The sequence below is a fragment of the Bubalus bubalis genome, chromosome 3 (assembly GCF_019923935.1).
Source record: "Bubalus bubalis isolate 160015118507 breed Murrah chromosome 3, NDDB_SH_1, whole genome shotgun sequence".
NCBI classification, from domain to species: Eukaryota; Metazoa; Chordata; class Mammalia; order Artiodactyla; family Bovidae; genus Bubalus; species Bubalus bubalis.
Genome location: NC_059159.1, coordinates 14,734,665 through 14,755,441, shown reverse-complemented (window position 1 = coordinate 14,755,441; position 20,777 = coordinate 14,734,665). Strand labels below are relative to the sequence as shown.

At 44.6% G+C, this 20,777-nt stretch overlaps 1 protein-coding gene across 2 annotated transcripts in view; it reads right to left on the bottom strand.

The window, feature by feature from the left end:
* The window catches only part of ERN1 (endoplasmic reticulum to nucleus signaling 1), an 83,005-nt gene that overhangs the window by 48,787 nt on the left and 13,441 nt on the right, over window positions 1–20,777 (bottom strand). For both annotated transcript variants that reach the window (XM_025279831.3, XM_025279832.3), the window contains exon 2: window positions 4,622–4,742. In XM_025279831.3, coding sequence (XP_025135616.1) covers window positions 4,622–4,742 — 121 coding nt within the window. The remainder of the gene's footprint in view (window positions 1–4,621; window positions 4,743–20,777) is intronic.

The window sequence follows — 20,777 nt, the reverse complement described above, 5'->3', positions numbered from 1 at the left end:
CTTTTCTAGCCTGGGTGGCCCATAACTGTCAGCACAGGTAGGAACTATGAACAGAGGTACAGTGTTGGAAATTCACAGGAGAAGATGTTCTTCAGGCTTCAAATAACTAATTTTGTTTTTAATCCTTCCCTCATAAGAAATCCCCAATATTAACCATTTAGGGGGCATCTCAGGAGTTTGGACCTCTCTGGCTACAAGGGTAGCATATTTCTATAGTTAGTAAAGAATGGTTCTAAGGACTTCCCTGGTGGTCCCGTGGCTAAGACTCCACACTCCCAGTGTAGGGGGCCTGGGTTCGATCCCTGGTCAGGGGACTAGATCCCACACGCCGGAACTAAGAGCTCGAATGCTGAAACTAAAAGATGCCGTGTGCCACAACTAAGACCCCGAGCAGCCAAATAAATAAATGTTTGTTTTTTTAAAGATATGGTTCTAAGTAAGACCTAGTCCTCTGGACCTATTATTACAGGAAAGGAGATGGAAGGGAATGGGAGTGGGGTTTGCTACAGAACCATCTGCAGTTTGATGAAGATTTGAGTGTCAGACTCATCAGCCATGGCAATACCAAAGAGAGTCCTTTATCTCCACCAGGCCAAGGCAAGTTTTGTGACACGAATCTAACCCAGAACATGACAGCAACATTCTCGGTTTGTGTCTGGGCTGGGAGAACAGAAATGAAACACACTCAGTCATGTTCAGTGGTGAGATTTCAGACACAGACAGTGGCTGCTGCAGGTACAAAACCACAGCTTATTGGGGTCACACCTACGGGAAAAGGCCAGGACTCAAATCTGTTTCCGAAAACAAACAGAACTTGTTTTCTGTACTGAGTGGAGTTTGCTGCTGTGATGTGAGAAATCTCCATTTCTGGGAACAGCAACACATGTTTGGTTGAGGAACAAAAGCACCTGCCAAAACCATCCTGTGGATAGAAATTTAAAAAAAAAAAAAACACCACTCCCAGTTTCTCGGTCCCTGAAAAAAGTAAACAGTTAGGAAAGCACAAAATGGAATAATAGGTAAGTGTTCTGCAGAACCCCAGTTTGATGCCTTAGAGGTGTCTGTTTGCATCAGCAAGTTTCTTCCATTTCAATCTGACTCACTGTGGCCACTCAGGCCCAAGCCCGCAACCTGCCCTGCCTGGACTGGTGCAGCAGCCTCCACAGCTCTTACCGCCACTATGTACTTTATCTCCTTATCTGATTCCCCTAGAATGAAAGCTCCATGAGGGCAAGGATTCTGCTGTATTTTCAGGGTCTAGAAGAGTAGCTGGATACATTTATAAATCTACTTATGTATCGTTGCTGTTGTTTTCCACTGTCTCCCAGAGCTTGCTCAAATTCACATCCACTGAGTCAGTAAAGCTATCTAACCATCTCATCCTCTGCTGCTCCCTTCTCCTTTTGCCTTCCATCTTTCCCAGCATCAGGGTTGGAAAACCAAAGAATTGGCTCTTAGCATCAGGTGGCCAATATATTGGAGCTTCAGCTTCAGTCCTTTCAATGAATATTCAGGGTTGATTTCCTTTAGAAGTGACTGGCTTGATCTCCTTGCCGTCCAAGGGACTCTCAAGAGTCTTCTCCAGCACCACAATTTCAAAGCATCAATTCTTCAGTGCTCAGCCTTCTTTATGGTCCAACTCTCATATCCATACATGACTACTGGAAAAACCATAGCTTTGACTACATGCAATTTTGTCAGCAAACTGATGTCACTTGCTTTTTAATACTCTGTCTAGGTTTGTCATATCTTTCCTTCCACGGAGCAAGCACCTTTTAATCTCATGGCTGCAGTTACCATCCGCAGTGATGTTAGAGCCCAAGAAAAGAAAATCTGTCACTGCTTCCATGTTTTCCCCTTCTATTTGCCATGAAGAGATGGGACCAGATGTCATGATCTTAGAGGTTTTTTTTCATTAATACTTACGTATTAATGGTTTTGAAATTTTTAGTTATAATTGCAAGATTAAAATTAAATTAAAAATTCAGGGTCTCTATATGTTACCATCTTTAATCTTTGTATAAAAATATACAGAGAGAGAAGGAATTCCCTGGTGGTCCAGTGGTTAAGACTCTATGCTTCCTATGCAGACGGAATGGGTTCACTCCCTGATTGGGGACCTAAGATCCCACAAGCTACACAGCCAAAAAAAAAAAAAAAAAAAAGGCAGGGGGTGGCTACCAATACTAGCCAGGGCTGAATTTAGCTAAAATCAGCCAATTTATTCTCAGAAAAACGATGAGACTTAGAATATAACTGAAATTTCACTGAATTAAATCGAACCGAATTTCATTACTTAAAATTCTTAGGTCTTAATCAACTTTCTCTAATTCTGCCCGCACGTGTCTTTTAACTCCTGCCTGCTCTGCCTACCTAACCAGTTGCTGGGTTCCCCGATTCTATTTCTGGCAGGCCTCTCATCCTTCCCACCTCTTCCATTCTCCCTGCCCCCCTCCCTCAGGTCTGCCTCCCATCTCTAGTCGCACACACTGCTGCTGGATTAATTTGGAAGCAGCAGCACCTGTTGAGTCACTCACCTGCTCAGGCGTGTCAATGGCTCCCAACTTCCTGTTCCCTCAAGTACAAATGCCTCAGAGCTGCCACAGGCCTCAACATCCCCTCTGTCTGCCTCCCTCCACCTCCATCGCTAAGCCCCTCCCAAACCAGACCTGTCCCCACACCCCAGACTGGTGCCTTTGTTCCCTGCCAGGCTTCCACCGGACTGCAGTGTGATGCATCCTCCAAGGCTCAGCTCCGCACAAGGAGCCTTTCCCGGCCCAGCTGGAACAGCTTCCTAGCACCTCTCTGCGGTGGTTACAGGGCTGCTTCCCTGCTGAACTTCTGTGTGCTTGTCATGTCTCCCTCCCGATGGTGGGCTCCTTGAGAGTAGGGGCTGTCTTTTTCCTCTTTGTGCCCCATACAGTAGCTTTCACAGACAGAGTTTCGAGTTCTCTAAACTTGCATTAAACTTAAAAGGAGACAAGGGACTTCCCTGGTGGTCCAGTGGTTGAGAATCCTCCTGCCAACGCAGGGGACACAGGTTCCATCCCTGGAAACTAAGATCACACATGCCGCAGGGCGACTAAGCCCGTGCACCACCGTAAAAGACCCCACGTGCCACAACTAAGACCCGAGGCAGCTAAACAAATATTGTTAAAGTATCTTTAAAAAATAAACAAACAAATAAGTAAAAGGAGGCAGGTTCTTGCAGCTCTAAATTACAGGAGAGAACAGATTGTTTCTTATGTTTGGCTAAGTAACAAACAAGGCAGGGCACAGTTTTGCTGGCTATAGGCAAGGCTACTTGCAGAAATTAAGACCTGGAGATTGATCTAAAACAATACACGCAGGGAAAAAGCAAAACAGAAGAATTGAAGTGGCTTGGGGGCAAAGATGTCGTGCCTGGGAATATTGGAACTGAGGGACCAGCCCTCATATTTAACAGCAAAAATATTTATCTCAATCCTTTTGTGACTTGTTGATTTTCATCTCTGGACAAAATGAGACATTCTGAAATATAAAGAACACTGCTTAAACATGAAAGCACAGATAATGTTCGGAGAGCCAGTAACACACTGCCAACACTGGGCTCTCCCATCTTGCTGTGGGCTCTCGCTCCTGAGGGACCTGGTCCTTTCCATCACTTAAAGTCCTTGCTGATCCAAGCTGGCCCGGACAGGTGAGGCAGGGCAGTCTGTGGTTACCTACCTGCCAGCATCTGCGGATGGCAACCAGGTTTGCTGCTGAATGGACAAGATGATGTGTGACCTTCTGATATGTGCTAATATATTTCCAACTAAAAACACTGTTTTGGAACATTTTATTAATGAAGGAAAAACATTTGCTGTGTTCAAGAGAATACTGAGTCATGGCTTAGTGATGAAAGAGAACATACCAGTCAGACCTGAATTTATGGCCAAAGGAGAATTACGATAGGATGGAATAAACAAGATGACTCTGAGAGCCCCCAATCCTGGGATTTGCCTGGCTTTTATCCAGGAAGATTACTTTGGGAACTGAATACGATTTCCCAGCTGTAGGGAGTCCATGCTGCCCACCATCACCAGGAACACAAGATCATAAATGGAAGCTTGGTAGAGCAAATGAGAAACAGCCTCTGCCTTCCACTTCCCTCAATGTACAGAGCTAATAAAGTGACTGACTTGGATGAATGTCAAATCCTACAGCCCTCAGCTATTCTAGCCTCTATAAAAACAAAATGAGTAATTTGAGGTTAGAGAAGATAGCTTCTTTTAATTATGATTACAAGATTCTAATCATTAGAACTTAAAAAAAATTAATGTAGCATGTCTTCATAAACACCAACCAGCCAGAACTATTCATAGAAAAGCCTAGAGCCATTTATACACAAAATCTAGACAACTGTGAAAAAAGAATAATCATAAAAAAGATAAAGCTTGTCTCAACTGATGCCCTGAGCAGATAATCACAATTTGAGTTGTAAACATACCCTTTGTGTACACTTCGTCTCTTCTCTTTGACTGTTATCCTTTTTTAGTTTATTAAAATCATGTATAACTGTTTCTCTCTTTTTCTGGAATGTTTCCTCGGAAGCAGCTGAGCAAATGTCCATGTCATCCCAGGACCAAATCCCAATTACCTTCTTTTAAAGTCCATTTGATGGAGCCTGTCCTCTTGCTGACGGCATGCAGACTCCCATCCAGTGTTGACACAAACAGCAAGGTTTCAGGAAGTGTCACAGTGCTGGGGCTCCCAAAACCCTGCAGTGAGAGGTAGAAGCATCGATGTGGTCAACATGATTCTTCATCTTGGGTGTGCACAACCACAGACCAGCCCCTCCCGTACCCGAGAAGTTTTCCTTCTAAGATCCACCACGTCACAGATGAAGAAACTGAGGTTGACCAGCTGAAGCTCCCCTCAAGGGCATGTGTCTGGACAACAGCTGGTTTAGGACTAGAACCAGATTGCCTTATTCTATCTGAGCAGCAGTCCTTCCCACACAAGGGTTGATGACCTAACATGTCAGGGATGGGGGACTCTGAAATAGTCTAAGGCCAGCCTCCACTGAAACAGATGGGGAAAGTATGTATGCTCAGCTTTGAGTTCCTTCTCTTGGTTATATTTTACTTTCTGAAACCTGGTTATCTTGCAAGGCTCCATGCTAAAGGAGAATGCCAACACACCGACACACACTTTAAAAGGCAAGGAACCCGGCTCAGTGGGAAAGACTCCGCCTGCAACACGGGAGACTTGGGTTTGATCCCTGGGTCGGGAAGATCCCCTGGAGAAGGGAATGGCAACCCACTCCAGTATTCTTGCCTGGGAAATCCCATGGACAGAGAAGCCTGGTGGGCTATAGTTCATGGAGTTGCAAAAGAGTCGGACACAACTTAGTGACTCAACAACAAACAACAACAAGGAATTTGGGGGAAATATTTAAAGCAAAATGGGAAAAACAGCTCTCATTATAGAAAGAGTTTATATAATAGTAAACACCAAGATTTTGAGAGAGACATATCATACAAGAAAATGTATGACTCAGGGAGTTCAACTTGGTGCTCTGTGACAACCTAGAGGGATGAGATGGGGAGGGAGGCTCAAGAGGGAGGGGACGCATGTACACTTATGATTGATTCATGCTGATGTATGGCAGAAACCAGCACAATATTGTAAAGCAATTATCCTCCAATTAAAAATAATTTTTAAAAAATTCACCATAGTAACCCAAATTATTCTTCATGTAATAAAAATACAATTTAAATTAAAATGTACCTTTTATCTTTAATGAATTTGAAAAATATTCTACAGAAAATAACCAAAGGTAGTGAAATTCACTTTCTTATCCACTATTGATTGGCAATGAAAATTATAAGTTAGTGCAATATTTCTGGAAAGCATAAAAGTATTCATGCTTTTGACTCTGTAGTTCCTCTTCTACATCCTAAAGAAGTTAAGTCCAGCTATGGGAAAAGCTCTTTGCACAATGATACTCATCAAAACCCATTTATAAACACACAAAAAACAGGAAAGACCTGAACACTTCTAAATGGCTGAAACAAATTAGGACACAAACAGTCAATGGAATATTATGTATCATTAAAATGGCCCTTGGAAGAATCTACAATACAGAGGAAAACTTGTATGTGTTGTCACATGAAAACCATAGAATCCAAAATTTAATGTACACTGTGGTTATAATTCAGAGAAGGCAATGGCACCCCACGCCAGTACTCTTGCCTGGAAAATCCCATGGATGGAGGAGCCTGGTGGGCTGCAGTCCATGGGGTCGCTTAGAGTCCGACACGACTGAGCGACTTCACTTTCACTTTTCACTTTCACGCATTGGAGAAGGAAATGGCAACCCACTCCAGTGTTCTTGCCTGGAGAATCCCAGGGATAGCGGAGCCTCGTGGGCTGCCGTCTATGGGGTCACACAGAGTCGGACACGACTGAGGCAACTTAGCAGCAGCAGCAGCAGCAGCAGCAGTGGATTAATTAACTGGACAGTTTTTTTTTTTTTTGCTTGCCTGTCCTCTAGGTTTGCTAGGAACTGTACACTCATCCACATGGTTTCCATGGGAGTGAGTGTGTGTGTGTGTGTGTGCACGCACACGCACAAGCAGGCAATAGCTGGTACGGTTTCCTAGGATAACTCCCTTCTGAAGTCTGGGTCCACTCAGCAATGCCACCTGTAATGAGATTTTCTCTTCTTTGTCACTGTACTGTCACACCAATCAGCTGGTTCCTGCAAGTCTTGAATTAAAAACAGGCCAATACAACTTGCTTACACTGAGACAGTTTAAATTTTGGCACAGATGCTTTTTTTAAAATACAGCAGTATGGCTGGCTCTTAGCACGAAACATAAAGACTGTGCATGGGAGCCTGACCCCCGAAATACCTGGTCACTCTTGGTAAAAGCCAGGATGACACTAATTAATCTCCTTTAAACAGATGGCTCTCTCCAGGGCAGCCTGAGCTGGTGGGACAAACACTCCAGTTGCCTGCATTCCTTTTCCAATGTGAAGACCCCCAGGCAAAGGAGCCAAGCAGCTGCCAGAACCTCCTCTACCTCTTGCCTGTATATGGCCTGCAGGGGAGAAGCCCCGCCCTCCACTTTGCCCAGAGCAAGGGCCCCTTACCTGGGATGAGTGAAATAACTGCAAGCCTTACAGTTCCTGCTGAATCTATTCTCCAGGTTAAGCCTTAAGGCCGAGAAGAACCTGTTTTTAACTCCACTTCTGCAAGTAGGAGACCAGTCTCAGTACAACCTGGCTAGGAAAACAGAAGCCCCGACGTGGTGGCTGCCCTGGGCGGAATCCAAAGTCTTGTACACCAATTGTCTAAAATTATTTTGGACCATGGGGCATGGATGGTGACTAGAATCATCTGGACCTGCTCACACCTGAACACATATCACCTGGAGCACCTGGCCTGGAGAACAGCAGCCCTGTGATGACCACTGAGGCTGGAGCTACCTGGGACCCCAGGCAAGGGGCTCCCTCCACTGACAAAGGGGAATGAATGGGTCTGCAACTTGATGTGGGGTGGTGGGATTAAGTTAGGTGGGGGTAAGGTCGACCAAATGAAATGGGAACATGTATGCGTATCTGGGGGCCAACAGGTGGAAACCCCATCCCTCTGTCACACAGTTACCCTGGGAACAACCATTCTTAGGTCTTGGGAATCATGTCAGAAGCAGGTTGAACAATCTGGGTGGCTGAAGTACTAAGAAATTAAACTCAGAAAAAAGAAAAGGGAATTAAACTCGGGAGGTTTCTGTGGATATGTTTTCCTCCATGTGGAAAAGCTGGATGAGAGAGAGACAGATAAAGAAGAAAGAAGGCCGAGAAGAAACAGGGCAGAAAAGCTGGGATTAAGACCCTGGCCTCCAACACTTCTCATGCCTGGCCAACCCCTGTCCTTGGGCCCAGGGACACCCGGCCCGTGCAGTCAACTCCCCTGTTTGCTTAAGCTTGTTAGAGCTAAGTTTCAGTCCCTCGAAACTGAGACAGTCCTAAATACACACACACACACCCACACACAAGTATTTTCAATATATCTATAGAAAAAAAAAATGTAAAATTGTAGCCCTAGTTTTTTCTCCTTTATTTTCTAAATTTTCTATAATATGATCATAAAAAGGAGATGGATAAGTTAGCAGGTGGAAGAGAAGCTGGGATTTAAAGGACCTTCAGCAAGCCCCTAAATTCCAGAAGCCCTTTCCACCTCAGGGTTATTAGGTAACCCAATCACCTTTGATCATTGAAATCCACCAAATAAGGGACAGAAGTTTAGAAACACAAAGGTCTCCCGGTCAGAGAGTGTACATCCAGAGAACAGAAGAGTTTCACTGTAATTAAAGCCTAAAGCCTACAGTACAACTATAATTAACTAAATGCCCCCGAATACATCTCATCACAGTCTTAATACTAAAAGGGGCCAATATTTACTAAAACGTATCAGTGCTGCTCCACTATTGGCATCGAAATGAAAACCAGCTGCTTTGTCTGAGCATCTTGGAAACCACAGGAAGAGCAATTGTCCATGGTTGGTTGGTGACTCGAAATAAAACACTCATCACATAACTAGCATGGTCTTCAAAAATCTCAGAAAGACCAGGTTTGGCTGGAGGTCGAATTTAGCAACTGAGAACGCTGAATTAATCACAATGTCCACAGTGACATCACAAACCCCATCACACCAGACAGATTTTTCTCTTCTTTGACGCTCTTGACGGTTTCAAATTAGAAAGAGACACTCTGAGCAGCATTAGTCTCTCATGAGGCAACTTAATAGCACAAAATCTCTGCCTTTGTCTTCTCCTGGCATTTTTTAAAGCATTAAAATGCTTGCCCTCATCTACAGCTGCTGTCTGTTGTTGTTGTAGTTCAGTCACTAAGTAGTGTCAACTCTGCGACCCCATGGACTGCAACACACCAGGCACCTCTGCCCTTCACTATCTCCCAGAGTTTACACAAATTCGTGTCCATTGAGTCGGTGATGCCATCCAACCATTTCCTCTTCTGTCCCTACCTTCTCTTCCTGCCCTCAATCTTTCCTAGCATCCAGGTCTTTTCCAGTGAGTCGGCTCTTCGCATTGGGTGGCCAAAGTACTGGAGCTTCAACTTCAGCATCAGTCCTTCCAGTGAGTATTCAGGGTTGATTTTCTTTAGGATTGACTGGTTTGATTTCCTCGCTGTCCAAGGGACTCTCAAGAAACTTCTCCAGCACCACAATTCAAATGCATCAATTCTTAGGTGCTCAGCTTTATTTATGGTTCAACTCTCACATCCATACATGACTACTGGAAAAACTATAGCTTTGACCACATGGACTTTTGTCGGCAAAGTGATAAGTTGCTATAACTCACGTGAATGCAATAAGCAACTAAATTCTGTGTGATACTGAGCACAGCTGAGAACTACGTGTCTGTGAAACATTTAAAATCACTGCTTCACGATGATGATCTTGCATATCACCTTCACCCTGTTGGTGTTCCATTTTCCCTGCAACGGATAAAAGGGCTTCAGGCCCCAGAGCTACACACACTGGTTTCCAGAGAGCCTGAGAGCAGAAAGAAAAGGTCTGATCCTGCCAATCAGCCTGGGATCTGCCTTGTTTTTGAAACTAGTGGGTTATATACTCCTGGCTTCATTGGTGACTCCTAAAAAAGTAATTGCAGTGACATGGTAGAGGCCGTGGCGGGTAATCTAGTCTAGTCTAAAATGAGACATCCATTAGCTAATTGGTCCTCCTGGAAGTCTGGCCCTCTCACATGAGGTGACCCTGACATAGCAACTCTGGAAATGCCCCGTCTGAGGACCAGAGAGCTGGGCAATTTGGGCCGGATGGTGCTGGGGAAATGTGTGCCTGTAACAACAGCTTATTTCACTTAGGTTGATTGCGTTGTTAAAATCCAGCCCTCGCTGTTCCTCGGCTCGGCCAGGGCTGCCTCCTGTGAAAACATAATTCCTGGGCTGCATCCTCATGTTCAATTTTATTATAAAGCAAGATTAAAATGTACCACTTGCTTTGCATTTCCCGCAAAAGACATGAACGCAGCTACCAACTGCTCATACAGAGATGAGTAAAAGGTAGTTAAATCTCCAACAATCTCATTTTCTAATATTCTAAATTCAGCTAATTGTCAGCTGCTCCTGCATTAATGAACTCAAATGTTTATATTTCAGGCAAGGAAAAAAAGTCTTTCCTAAAACAAGCTCTGGAATAACTCTGTTTAGTACAGACAGAAGGGACTGTCCGTACAAACATTCACAAATCAAGTGTTTAGGTAGCACAAAAACAAATGAAACAGCCTCTAACACACCTTTTTTTTTTTTTTTAAGATTAAAAATATATATATTTATTTATTTGGCTGCATCGGGTCTGGCTGCAGTTGAGACATGTGGGATCTAGTTCCCTGACGAGGGTTCGAACCCTGGCCACCTGTATTGGATGTGAGGATTCTTAGCCACTGGACCACCAGGCAAGTCCCCTTTTTTTGATGTGCACCATTTTTAAGTCTTTACTGAACTTGTTACAATATTGCTTCTGTTTTACGTTTTACTTTTTTGATCACTAGGCATGTGGGGGTCTTAGCTTCCCAACCAAGGATCAAACCCTCATCCTCCAGCACTGGCAGGCAAAGTGTGGACCACCAGGGAAGTCCCAAACCTACCAGTTTCTGAACTAGAACTTGGGACGGGTCAGGCCAGAGGCAGCTCCCTGGTGGCTGGAGAAGAGCCCACAAAGCTGGGATCTGGTTGCAGTTGCCAGGCTACCACTGATAAGGCTGCTCCCCGCACCCTCCCTCTGGCCCCTGGATGAACAGCAGGAAGCACACCGCATGCTGCTCTAAGATTCAGAACACAGGGCAGCCCCATGCTTCCCCATTAGGGTTTTCCAAGAGGCTGCATTTTCCAAAGAAACACAATTCTTAAATTTCAGACACATATTTCAAGAACCAGCCCACGGTTTAACAGACTACCTAATAACAATGGTCAGAAACAAGATCAATGAAGTTGGCACAGACCTTTCATCTTGAAGTCAGAGGGAAGAAGTGGGGCCATGCACACACGTGTCTGTCCCCAAACTAGTGAGTCCTTGTTGTTTAGTTGCTAAGTCGTGTCAGACTCTTTTCTGAACCCATGGGTTGTCCATGGGGTTTTCCAGGCAAGAATACTGGAGTGGGTTGCCATTTCCTTCTCCAAGGGATTCTCAGGAACCCAGGAAACGAGCCCACAGCTCCTCCTGTGTCTCCTGTATTGCAGGCAGGTTCTTTACAGTTGAGCCACCAGGGGAGACCACAAAAAAAAAAAAAGAGGATGTGCACACTGTGAACAAGGGAGCCATACACGTCTCAGGTGGCATGCAAACTGATCAGGTCTAACCCAAACGTCCATCTCCAAAAGCTCAACTTATAGGCACTTTCCTGTGAAACGTTTCCCATTCTTACCTCCACTCCAACAGACCAAACCATTTATAATAATTAGAATACAATAATCTGGCTAATTACAAAGTGGTATTATTTTTCTTTTAGGAGTACCACATTGATTTCCAGGATTTGCTGAGAGGTGGGGTTTTTTGCTTGTTGGTGTTTTTTTTTTTAACTAATTTTTTCCTGCATGGTTATTGGATTACTGTTACATTACATAATCCTCACTTTTAGTTTTACTTAGTTAATTTCTATCTGAAAGACATAAAGGCCAAGTCCTTAAAAAGCAGAATTTTAATTTGGAAAATAGTTTAAAACGTGACAGTTCACTACCTTGGTAGAGTATATTTTAAGGCACAATAAATCCATAAAACTTTTAAATAAAGACATGGAAATATTGCTTATGCATGCTTGAGGTATAAGCAGAGATTAAAGGGTGATTCCAAATGTTCTAAGTTATTCTTGTGGAATATTTTTACTAGTTTTCAAGCCCGAGCCCCATATAGAAAGAGTCTAATGATTGTGTCTTTGAATATACATACTCTCCCTGGTATAAAGAATCTGCCTGCAATGCAGTAGACACAGGTTTGATCCCTGCCTGGGGAAGATTCTCCTGGAGAAGGAAATGGCTACCCACTCCAGTATTCTTGCCTGGGAAACCCCCTGGACAAAGGAGCCTGGTGGGCTCTAGTACGTAGGATCGCAGAGTTGGATACAACTGAGCGACTAAACCACCACCACCAAGGTTAAGAAAACCCTTCCACCAAACTGAAGATACAACACTTGTATTAGTCTAGCAAAGATATTGGCATGTGTCCAGCAGAAAATCCTTATACAACATCAGTTCAGTTCAGTCACTCAATCGTGTCTGACTCTTTGCGACCCCATGAATCGCAGCACGCCAGGTCTCCCTGTCGATCACCAACTCCTGGAGTTTACGCAAACTCATGTCTATCGAGTTGGTGATGCCATCCAGCCATCTCATCCTCTGTCGTCCCCTTCTCCTCCTGTCCCCAATCCCTCCAGCATCAGAGTCTTTTCCAATGAGTTAACTCTTCGCATGAGGTGGCCAAAGTATTAGAGTTTCAGCTTTAGCATCAGTCCTTCCAATGAACACCCAGGACTTATCTCCTTCAGAATGGACTGGTTGGATCTCCTTGCCGTCCAAGGGACTCTCAAGAGTCTTCTCCAACATCACAGTTCAAAAGCATCAATTCTTCGGCATTCAGCTTTCTTCATAGTCCAACTCTCACATCTATACATGACCACGGGAAAAACCATAGCCTTGACTAGACGGACCTTTGTTGGCAAAGTAATGTCTCTGCTTTTGAATATGCTATCTAGGTTGGTCATAACTTCCCTTCCAAGGAGTAAGTGTCTCTTAATTTCATGGCTGCAATCACCATCTGCAGTGATTTTGGAGCCCAAAAAATAAAGTCTGACACTGCTTCCATGGTTTCCCCATCTACTTCCCATGAAGTGATAGGACCAGATGCCATGATCTTAGTTTTCTGAATGTTGAGCTTTAAGCCAACCTTTTCACTCTCCTCTTTCACTTTCATCAAGAGGCTCTTTAGCTCCTCTTCACTTTCTGCCATAAGGGTGGTGTCATCTGCATATCTGAGGTTATTGACATTTCTCCCGGCAATCTTAATTCCAGCTTGTGCTTTTCCACCTAAATTCCTGGAACCTATAACTGGCCACCAACAACCATTCTGCCTTGTGCAGTGCAAGGCTTCCTGCCCGGGCTCCAACCCACTGCACAGCAGCCCATAAAGGTAAAAGGAAGGTAAAGTGACTTTTGGTTGGTTGATGAATATCCATTACGGTATTATTAAGACTTGAGACAGGCATGCCAGTCCAGGTTCCATGCATGATATAGGATGCTTGGGGCTGGTGCACTGGGATGACCCAGAGGGATAGTACGGGGAGGGAGGTGGGAGGGGGATTCAGGATGGGGAACATGTGTATACCTGTGGCAGATTTATGCTGATGTATGGCAAAACCAATACAATATTGTAAAGTAATTAGCCTCCAATTAAAATAAATAAATTAAAAAAAAAAAGACAGGCATGCGAGTGAAGGAAGGATTCCACAGGAAAGACTTCCAAGCGCTTATGCTTTTACTACTTAGGACAGGGGAAATCTTGAGAACAATTAAGATTGCATGTCACCAAATGTAGAATAATAAATTGCAAATGAACTTAGAACGTGCTAGGGAATCAGAGCTTCTAATTATTAACCTTAGCAATAACGCTTGGAGGTGAGAAGGGCATTGGGTGCCAGGGGATGTGCCAGTGCCAAGGCACCATAAAGAGGAGAGAAAATAAGACTTGCACATGTGCGTGTGTGGGTGTGATGGGGGAGATGGTTCCTATGGATAAGAAAGCAGAGGTATGGAAAAATCACAAGTAGACTGGATCCTCCTTGTGGGCTACACCCAGCTGAAAGCCACCCAGGATGGGTGAGCTTATTTTGAGAGCTATGGGTAAGACACTTTCTGGCTCATCATACCAGATCCCAGTCCTATAGAGCTTCCCACCAAAAAAAAAAAGGCGGGGGGAACCTGTGCAATTAAGCAGGAAGTTCCTCAAAACAATATTATGTAACACAGTCCCTTGGCAGGCCCTAAACAATTTAAAAAAAAATACATCTTTGTCTACAATTCTATTTGCAGCCATATTATATACTTCTGGCTACATACCCCAACAGAGTTTGGCTCTTTGCAATTCTGGTGGCTTCATAAAACTACTAAGCGGGGTACTGTCATATTTGGCCACATGGTAGAAGACTGTGCCCAGCGATGGCCAAAAAACCACCGAGAATTCTCCAAATCAGCATGCGACTGAAATCAGTGCCCAGTAAATGCCGGCACACACCCATTACATAACAGTCTCTTGTTGAAAAATGAAGCCCACATCATGATCAGTGGAGCAGGCTAGAACAGCAGCTCTTCTTTTGAGGGTATCTTAGGAAAAGGTCTGATAAGACAGATCCAACCAAGTGTAACAGAGTTTGGCATCTTCTGTTATCCTCTGCTTTCTTATCCATAGGAACCATCTCCCCCATCACACTCACACACACACACGTGCAAGTCTTATTTTCTCTCCTCTTTATGGTGCCTTGGCATATCCCCCGGCACCCAATGCCCTTCTCACCTCCAAGCATTATTGCTAAGGTTAATAACTAGAAACTCTGATTCCCTATTCTAATCAAACCCTGCTCCCCATCCCCTGTCTCACTGACATACCTGAATTAAAAGTACTCAGTATGGGTTTCCCTTGTGGCTCAGCTGGTAAAGAATCTGCCCATAATGCGGGAGACCTGGGTTTGATCCCTGGGTTGGAAAGATCTTCTCGAGAAGGGCAAGGCTACCCACTCCAGTATTCTGGCCTGGAGAATTCCATGGACTGTATAATCCATGGGATCGCAGGGAGTCAGACACGACTGGGCGACTTTCACTCACTCAGCTCAAACGTGGAGACTTCTATACAATCATCTGTACACAGTGACACAGAAACCTCATTGGGTTTATTCCAATCCAGTAGACTAAGGATGAAGAACAGAATTAAAACACTGGTGATATTAAAGAGACTTTTAATTGTGTCTACGTTTTAATGGTTTCAGTCTAGGATTAAAATCATGCCAAACTCTGACACACTTTGTTTACCTGTGCCTCGATCAGCAATAATCCATCAACTGTATATATTTCCTTCTAATCAGCCCATCGGCTGCTGTTTCTTGACATCGGGTCAATAAAGGTAACCGTGACATTTGCTTTGGATGGGAGTCAGGTGTCTAACTGGGATGCAGAAAAAGGGCAAGGTTTAACTGAGCAGTGCTGTGTGGTTTCCAAAATCAGCCACTGAGAGAGTTAAACTAGTATTTAACACGAAGCAATTCTCGCATGTGGTGTAATTAACCACCACCCAATTCTTTGGTGGTCTAGGCTACTCATTTAATGGGTCTGATAAAAGGTTCCTTGTAAGGCCACATGATTTCTGACAGTAAAGGTGTGCTCATTTCACAACAGGTGAAGACACTTTCCTGAACTGGTTCTGGGGCCCCAGGCTAACTGTCTAAGTTCAAGCAGCTGGCAGCTCCATTTGTCTTCACGGTCCCTCTATCATCAACTTATATTGACCCCAGGGGAGGAGCAAATCTATTTGGGCATGAAAGGTGCTACAGGAAACCCTTTACCACACTGTGGTCAAGGGACCAAGCCCTGTTCTTAGGGTGATATTGAATCTCTAAAGTTGTTAAGCATTTTGTTAATATTAAAACTAAAACCCAAGGTCTCACCATCATTTAGTGGTTGAGATTTGGAATGCAAGTATCACCATTATTATTACTCAGTCTTCTTCACTGAAGGGAAACAGCAGCAATGCAGGCCTTGTAGAAAACTAAGAATCCTATTAGGCTCACTTACCTTATGGAGCAGCATCGTAAACAAACAAAACCAATAAAAGTCTGATTAGACCCTAAGTTCATAAGGGGACTACCAGCTTTACAAAAAGCCAGATTTGATCTATTTGAGTAGCACATTCATCTTCAGTTAAACCTATTAGGAAGTCTTCCTATGAAAACCCCAAGGGAAAAAAAAAAAGACTCAATTGGATACCAAATTTTTCAGTCTTAATAACAGCAGTTAATCTGAAACTGTCAATTTTGCTATTTAAACTTGGTAAGAGATTCCTTTCTGCCAGAGACGGACGGAAGGGGTCGGGTAGAAAGTGGATAAATGCTCTAGTTGAATCAACATTATCCATAAACAACTGTATTTATATATTTATGACATAATTGCCACCTAGGCCTGCCAGATGTTGCCAAGCTTTATAATGGAAGTCAAACACTATGAAATCTGCCTGAAGTTGAGCTCCTTGGCCAGATCGACTTTCCCCTAGACAAGAGTCCCCATTGTCTGAAGTACGTCTGAGGATTACCCACTGCCCGGCTGGCCCCATCCACCATGCCACCTTCCCCTCTCCAGTTAGCTGATGGTCCCGGAAATCCACATGGTTCCAGACAATACAGATCAAACAAGCAGGGGCTGTTTACGGCTTCTGGGATATGTAACTTCAGCAACGAAAAGAACTGGAGAAGGTCACCTTACCCCAGCCTCTCAGTTCACAGGAGAGGAGTCAAGGCCCAGAGAGTGAAGTGACTAGCCCAAGGCACCACAGACCGCTAACCAGACTGGAACCAAGGTCTCTCTGCCTCGCCTCCTGGTCCTCTGCACACTGTACCACACTATAATTTCACTGCTTTAAATCATGGTTTTCTGAGAAACACAGGCTTCAATTACTTGAGGCCTGGAGTCCTTCGAGTCTTGCTGGAGATCAACACTGTTCTGATGGGGAAGGGGTTGGGACCTTTTGGATGAGACACCAAATTTGTAATACATATCTACATAGCCACCCAACAGACCAAAAGGCACTGCAAATTATACAGGGTGGGGCCTTAAAAAAAATGTTCTGGATAAAAATTCCTGAGATCCCACTGTAGATCTAAGTGGGTGTGGATAACATCACAGGAAGTCAGAGATCATGGCCTTAGCCACTATAAAAAAAATCCCTGGAATACATTTATCCAGCCCCGTTCTGATGGTTCTTAAAAAAAGTGCTCTTTGATGATGATGGTGATGATACAGTGGCCACTGCCCATTCCTTTGCTGAAGTGAGTCATTCTTTTAATGGCAGCACCAAGGAAACGCACATTACTGATTAGCACCGGACAACTCCTTTTGAACATGGAGGACCATTTTAATGACATATGTACAACCATGAGCCTCACGCAGCAAGCCGTGACAGCTTCACTTTGCAGGAATAAGATGCTTGCAAAAATATTGACTTTTTCACAGCAAAGAAAATCCTATAAACAACAGGATCCTACTGTATAGCACAGGGAACTATATTCAATATCCCGTGATAAACCATATTGGAAAAGAATATGAAAAAGAATGTGTGTATATATATATGCATAACCAAATCACTCTGCTGCTTTGATTAGAAACTAGCACAACACTGTAAATCAACTATCCTTCAACAAAAACAAATTTTAAAATAAATAAAAAAGAAAATCTTATGTCACAGGATTTCCATACTCTCAGCATAGGTTTCTATTTTCTAGGCTCTTCTGGGAGGCAAATATAAACATCCCAGTGCAATTCCCACACATTTGGACAGAGATAGGAAAGAGTCAGAAACTGCTTGGAAGACTGTTGGCACAAGCAGACCTAGGGAGTTGTGGTGTGAAAACTGCAGCCCGAGCAAGTGGCCGAGCGGAAGGACTGCTGCCTCCTCCGGCCAATCTAGGGTGGGCAGGAAATGGGAGCAGGAAGGAATCACCCCAAGAGGGCACCACGCCTTCGGGTTCGAGGAAGAAGCCCTTCCAGACACAGAGGAGGACTGAACTCCCTCCGGAGAAAGGAAAAACGGCTGTCCAGGGCCGGGAGGGGAGACGGCACAGGTTTCTAATAGCACATGCTCTGCCGCCAACAGGCTTCATCCCAGTCAGGCTTCTGCTTTCTCGGGAGGTCATCCAACCTCACTGCCAACTTCTCGGGGCCAGAAGAATGGCTTCCATGGGCAAGTGACCTGTGGGGCAAGGTGGCTAAGCTTCCTACTCTGTTTTTCCTTTGGAGAACTGAGCAAAAACAGTGTCCCATTGAATGCTCGGACAGCAAAACAAATACAAAGGATGTCAAAGACAAGAGCTACGTAAATATTAGGGAAGACCATTTTATTAAAGAAAACTGGTGCTGGCCAAAGATACCAACAGAGAGTAAACAAAACTCAAAACCTGATTATCCACTCTGTCCCAAACCTCAGGTGCTCCCCATCTTTTGCTCTTGTGGGCAGACAATACAATGTAAGAGCTGGTGGTAACAAGGCAGCAAAGTGTAAGAGCTGGTACTGACAATCTAGAATAATCAAGAAAAGCTTAAAATGCTTGGTTTATGGTATTTAAGAGGGAAGAATAGTATAACTGCTGAAAAGGTGTCCACCCCACAGTTCTAGGGCTGTATTTGAATTACCTGGAAACTCACTTATGCAATAGCCCTCATTTTCTGATGATGCTGAATAGTTCAACATATGTTTGCAAGGTTTCATGTTTTGTCCCCGAATAACGTGTCTGCAAGAAGAGAAGTCACTGACTTCTCTGTGCCTTGGTTTTCTCACCTATAAAATGAGGGACAACAATAACACTGATTTCAAAGCATTGGTGAATTAATATATAATGGGTTAAAATGTGTAAAACTCTTAGTGTATAGTCAGCATCACATAAGTGTCAGCTCTTATGACGATGATTAATTCAGGCTGTGTAAGACTCCAGGAATTTTTTGGGACGACAGAGGATGAGATGGCTGGATGGCATCACTGACTTGATGGACATGAGTTTGAGCATGCTCTGGGAATTGGTGACAGACAGGGAAACCTGGCATGCTGCAGTCCATGGGGTTGACTGAGCGACTGAACTCAACTGAAGACCCTAGGATCTAACCACAACAATGATCTGATCCCTGCCCTCGTGGTACTTACAGTCTAATAAGGGACCACAGGAGTAAAAAAAAATATTGCACAAACAGAATGGCAAATTGCAGTGAGTGCTATAAAAGGGACATCCCAGGAAGATGTCTGATACACTCATGAGAGTGTATCAGAAGCCAATCTGGTCTGGTGTTGCAGGGGGCATGGATCACAGTGTCAAATGTTTTTCACAAGGCGTAACAACTGAATGAAGATCTGCAGGAACTGGGAGGTGGGTGGAAAGAAGGGAAAAGTCTCCTGGGCAGAGGAAACAGCCTGTGCAAAGGCCTGGAGACTAAAAATAATTTGCTGGATTTGAGGACCTATCAGGCCAGTGCTGCTGGAGATAGAAAGCAGAGGGGTTACTGGGACAAGGAGGGGCTGGGGAAGCAAACAGAAGGCCAAAGGTGTGGGGACTTCCCTGGAAGTCCAGTGGTTAGGACTCCAAGCTCCCACTGTAGGGGACACAGGTTTGATCCCTAGGCAGGGAAGTAAGAACCCACAAGCCTCACGATGTGGCAAAAAAAAAAAACAGGCTGAGTATGTACTTGTACAGAGTGGGTCACAAAATCCACGTTTTCTTGGTTTCCTGTGTAGCTCACAGAATGAGCAGGAGGGCATGCTGTTCCTAAGGGTGCAAAGCAGACCTGGAGGGGGAAAAAACACTCCTCAAAGGCGAAGCGTTAGATACACTTAACAGTCTGTTCACAGCCCAGATGAGTCTTCCTGGTGTTGGCATTTAGACTAGCGTCGGACTGGTGTTGCTTAGTTGGTTTACAGCTGAATAGGAGCATCACACACCGAAACCTCATGGGAGAATTTCATAAATGAGACTGTTTTTGTGATGAAATATGGCCCACAGAGCAACCTCATGGCAAGTTCTTCTGCTTTTGAGACCCGTCATCTGAGGCACTTCTCCAGCCAGACCCCAGGCACTGGATCACAAGGCTCCCCTCAGGAGGCCAAGGAGTGACAGGCCCCCTCTCTGGTGGGGCGGGGGCCGGGGGAGCTCCCTCTGCAATAACTGCAGTCACTTCCAGGGCTATCTTCTCTACAAGAGGCAGAATCCAGGGCGGGGAGGTGGGGGAGGTGGGGGCACTAACCCTCCAGGTCATGGTTGAGTCCTGGATCACTGGGTTACGTTACTCAGGAGGGTTGGCAAAGACAGGCAGTATTTATCAATCTCTTCCAGGCACTCCCTGGTTCACGCTTCTTCCTGTTGGCTGACTCCTCTATGTCCAGCTTACTTACTGGTTCGCTTATTTCAACCCCCACCCCCATGTTGGACTCTTCTCTCCTACCGGTAACACAGAAAGAAGAGTCCTGTCTTCCATGAGGCGCTGGAGCCTCGAAGTCTGTAAGACTCCTGCCTTCAAGGGTTTTACCATCTTGCAGAGAAACAGCGCCGTACAGGGAAAAGATGGCAGGTTCCACAACTATGCCTCCTGGAAGCTGACCTGGCAGCATGCCCGGGCCCTGCCCAGGGCAGTTCCCTAAGATTCTGAGCCCACATGTCCCTGCTCAGGCCTGCCGCTCACTCTTTGGCCCATCCTGTGTTCGTGCAACTCCAAAACCAGTTAATCCTTAAAACTCCAAGTGAAGGGACTTCCCTGGAGGTCTAGTGGTTAGGACTCTGTGCTTACACTGCAGGGGGAATGGGTTTGATCCCTGGTTAGGGCACTAAGATCCCACATGTCGTGCAGTGCAGTCAAAAATAAAAAAATACATGGAACTCTAAGTTAAAAACCCCCAAGGTGTCTCCATGAGCCTGTCACATGCTCAACAGATGTTCTTTGAATAAATGAAGCTGAAAGATGAGCCGGGGCACAGG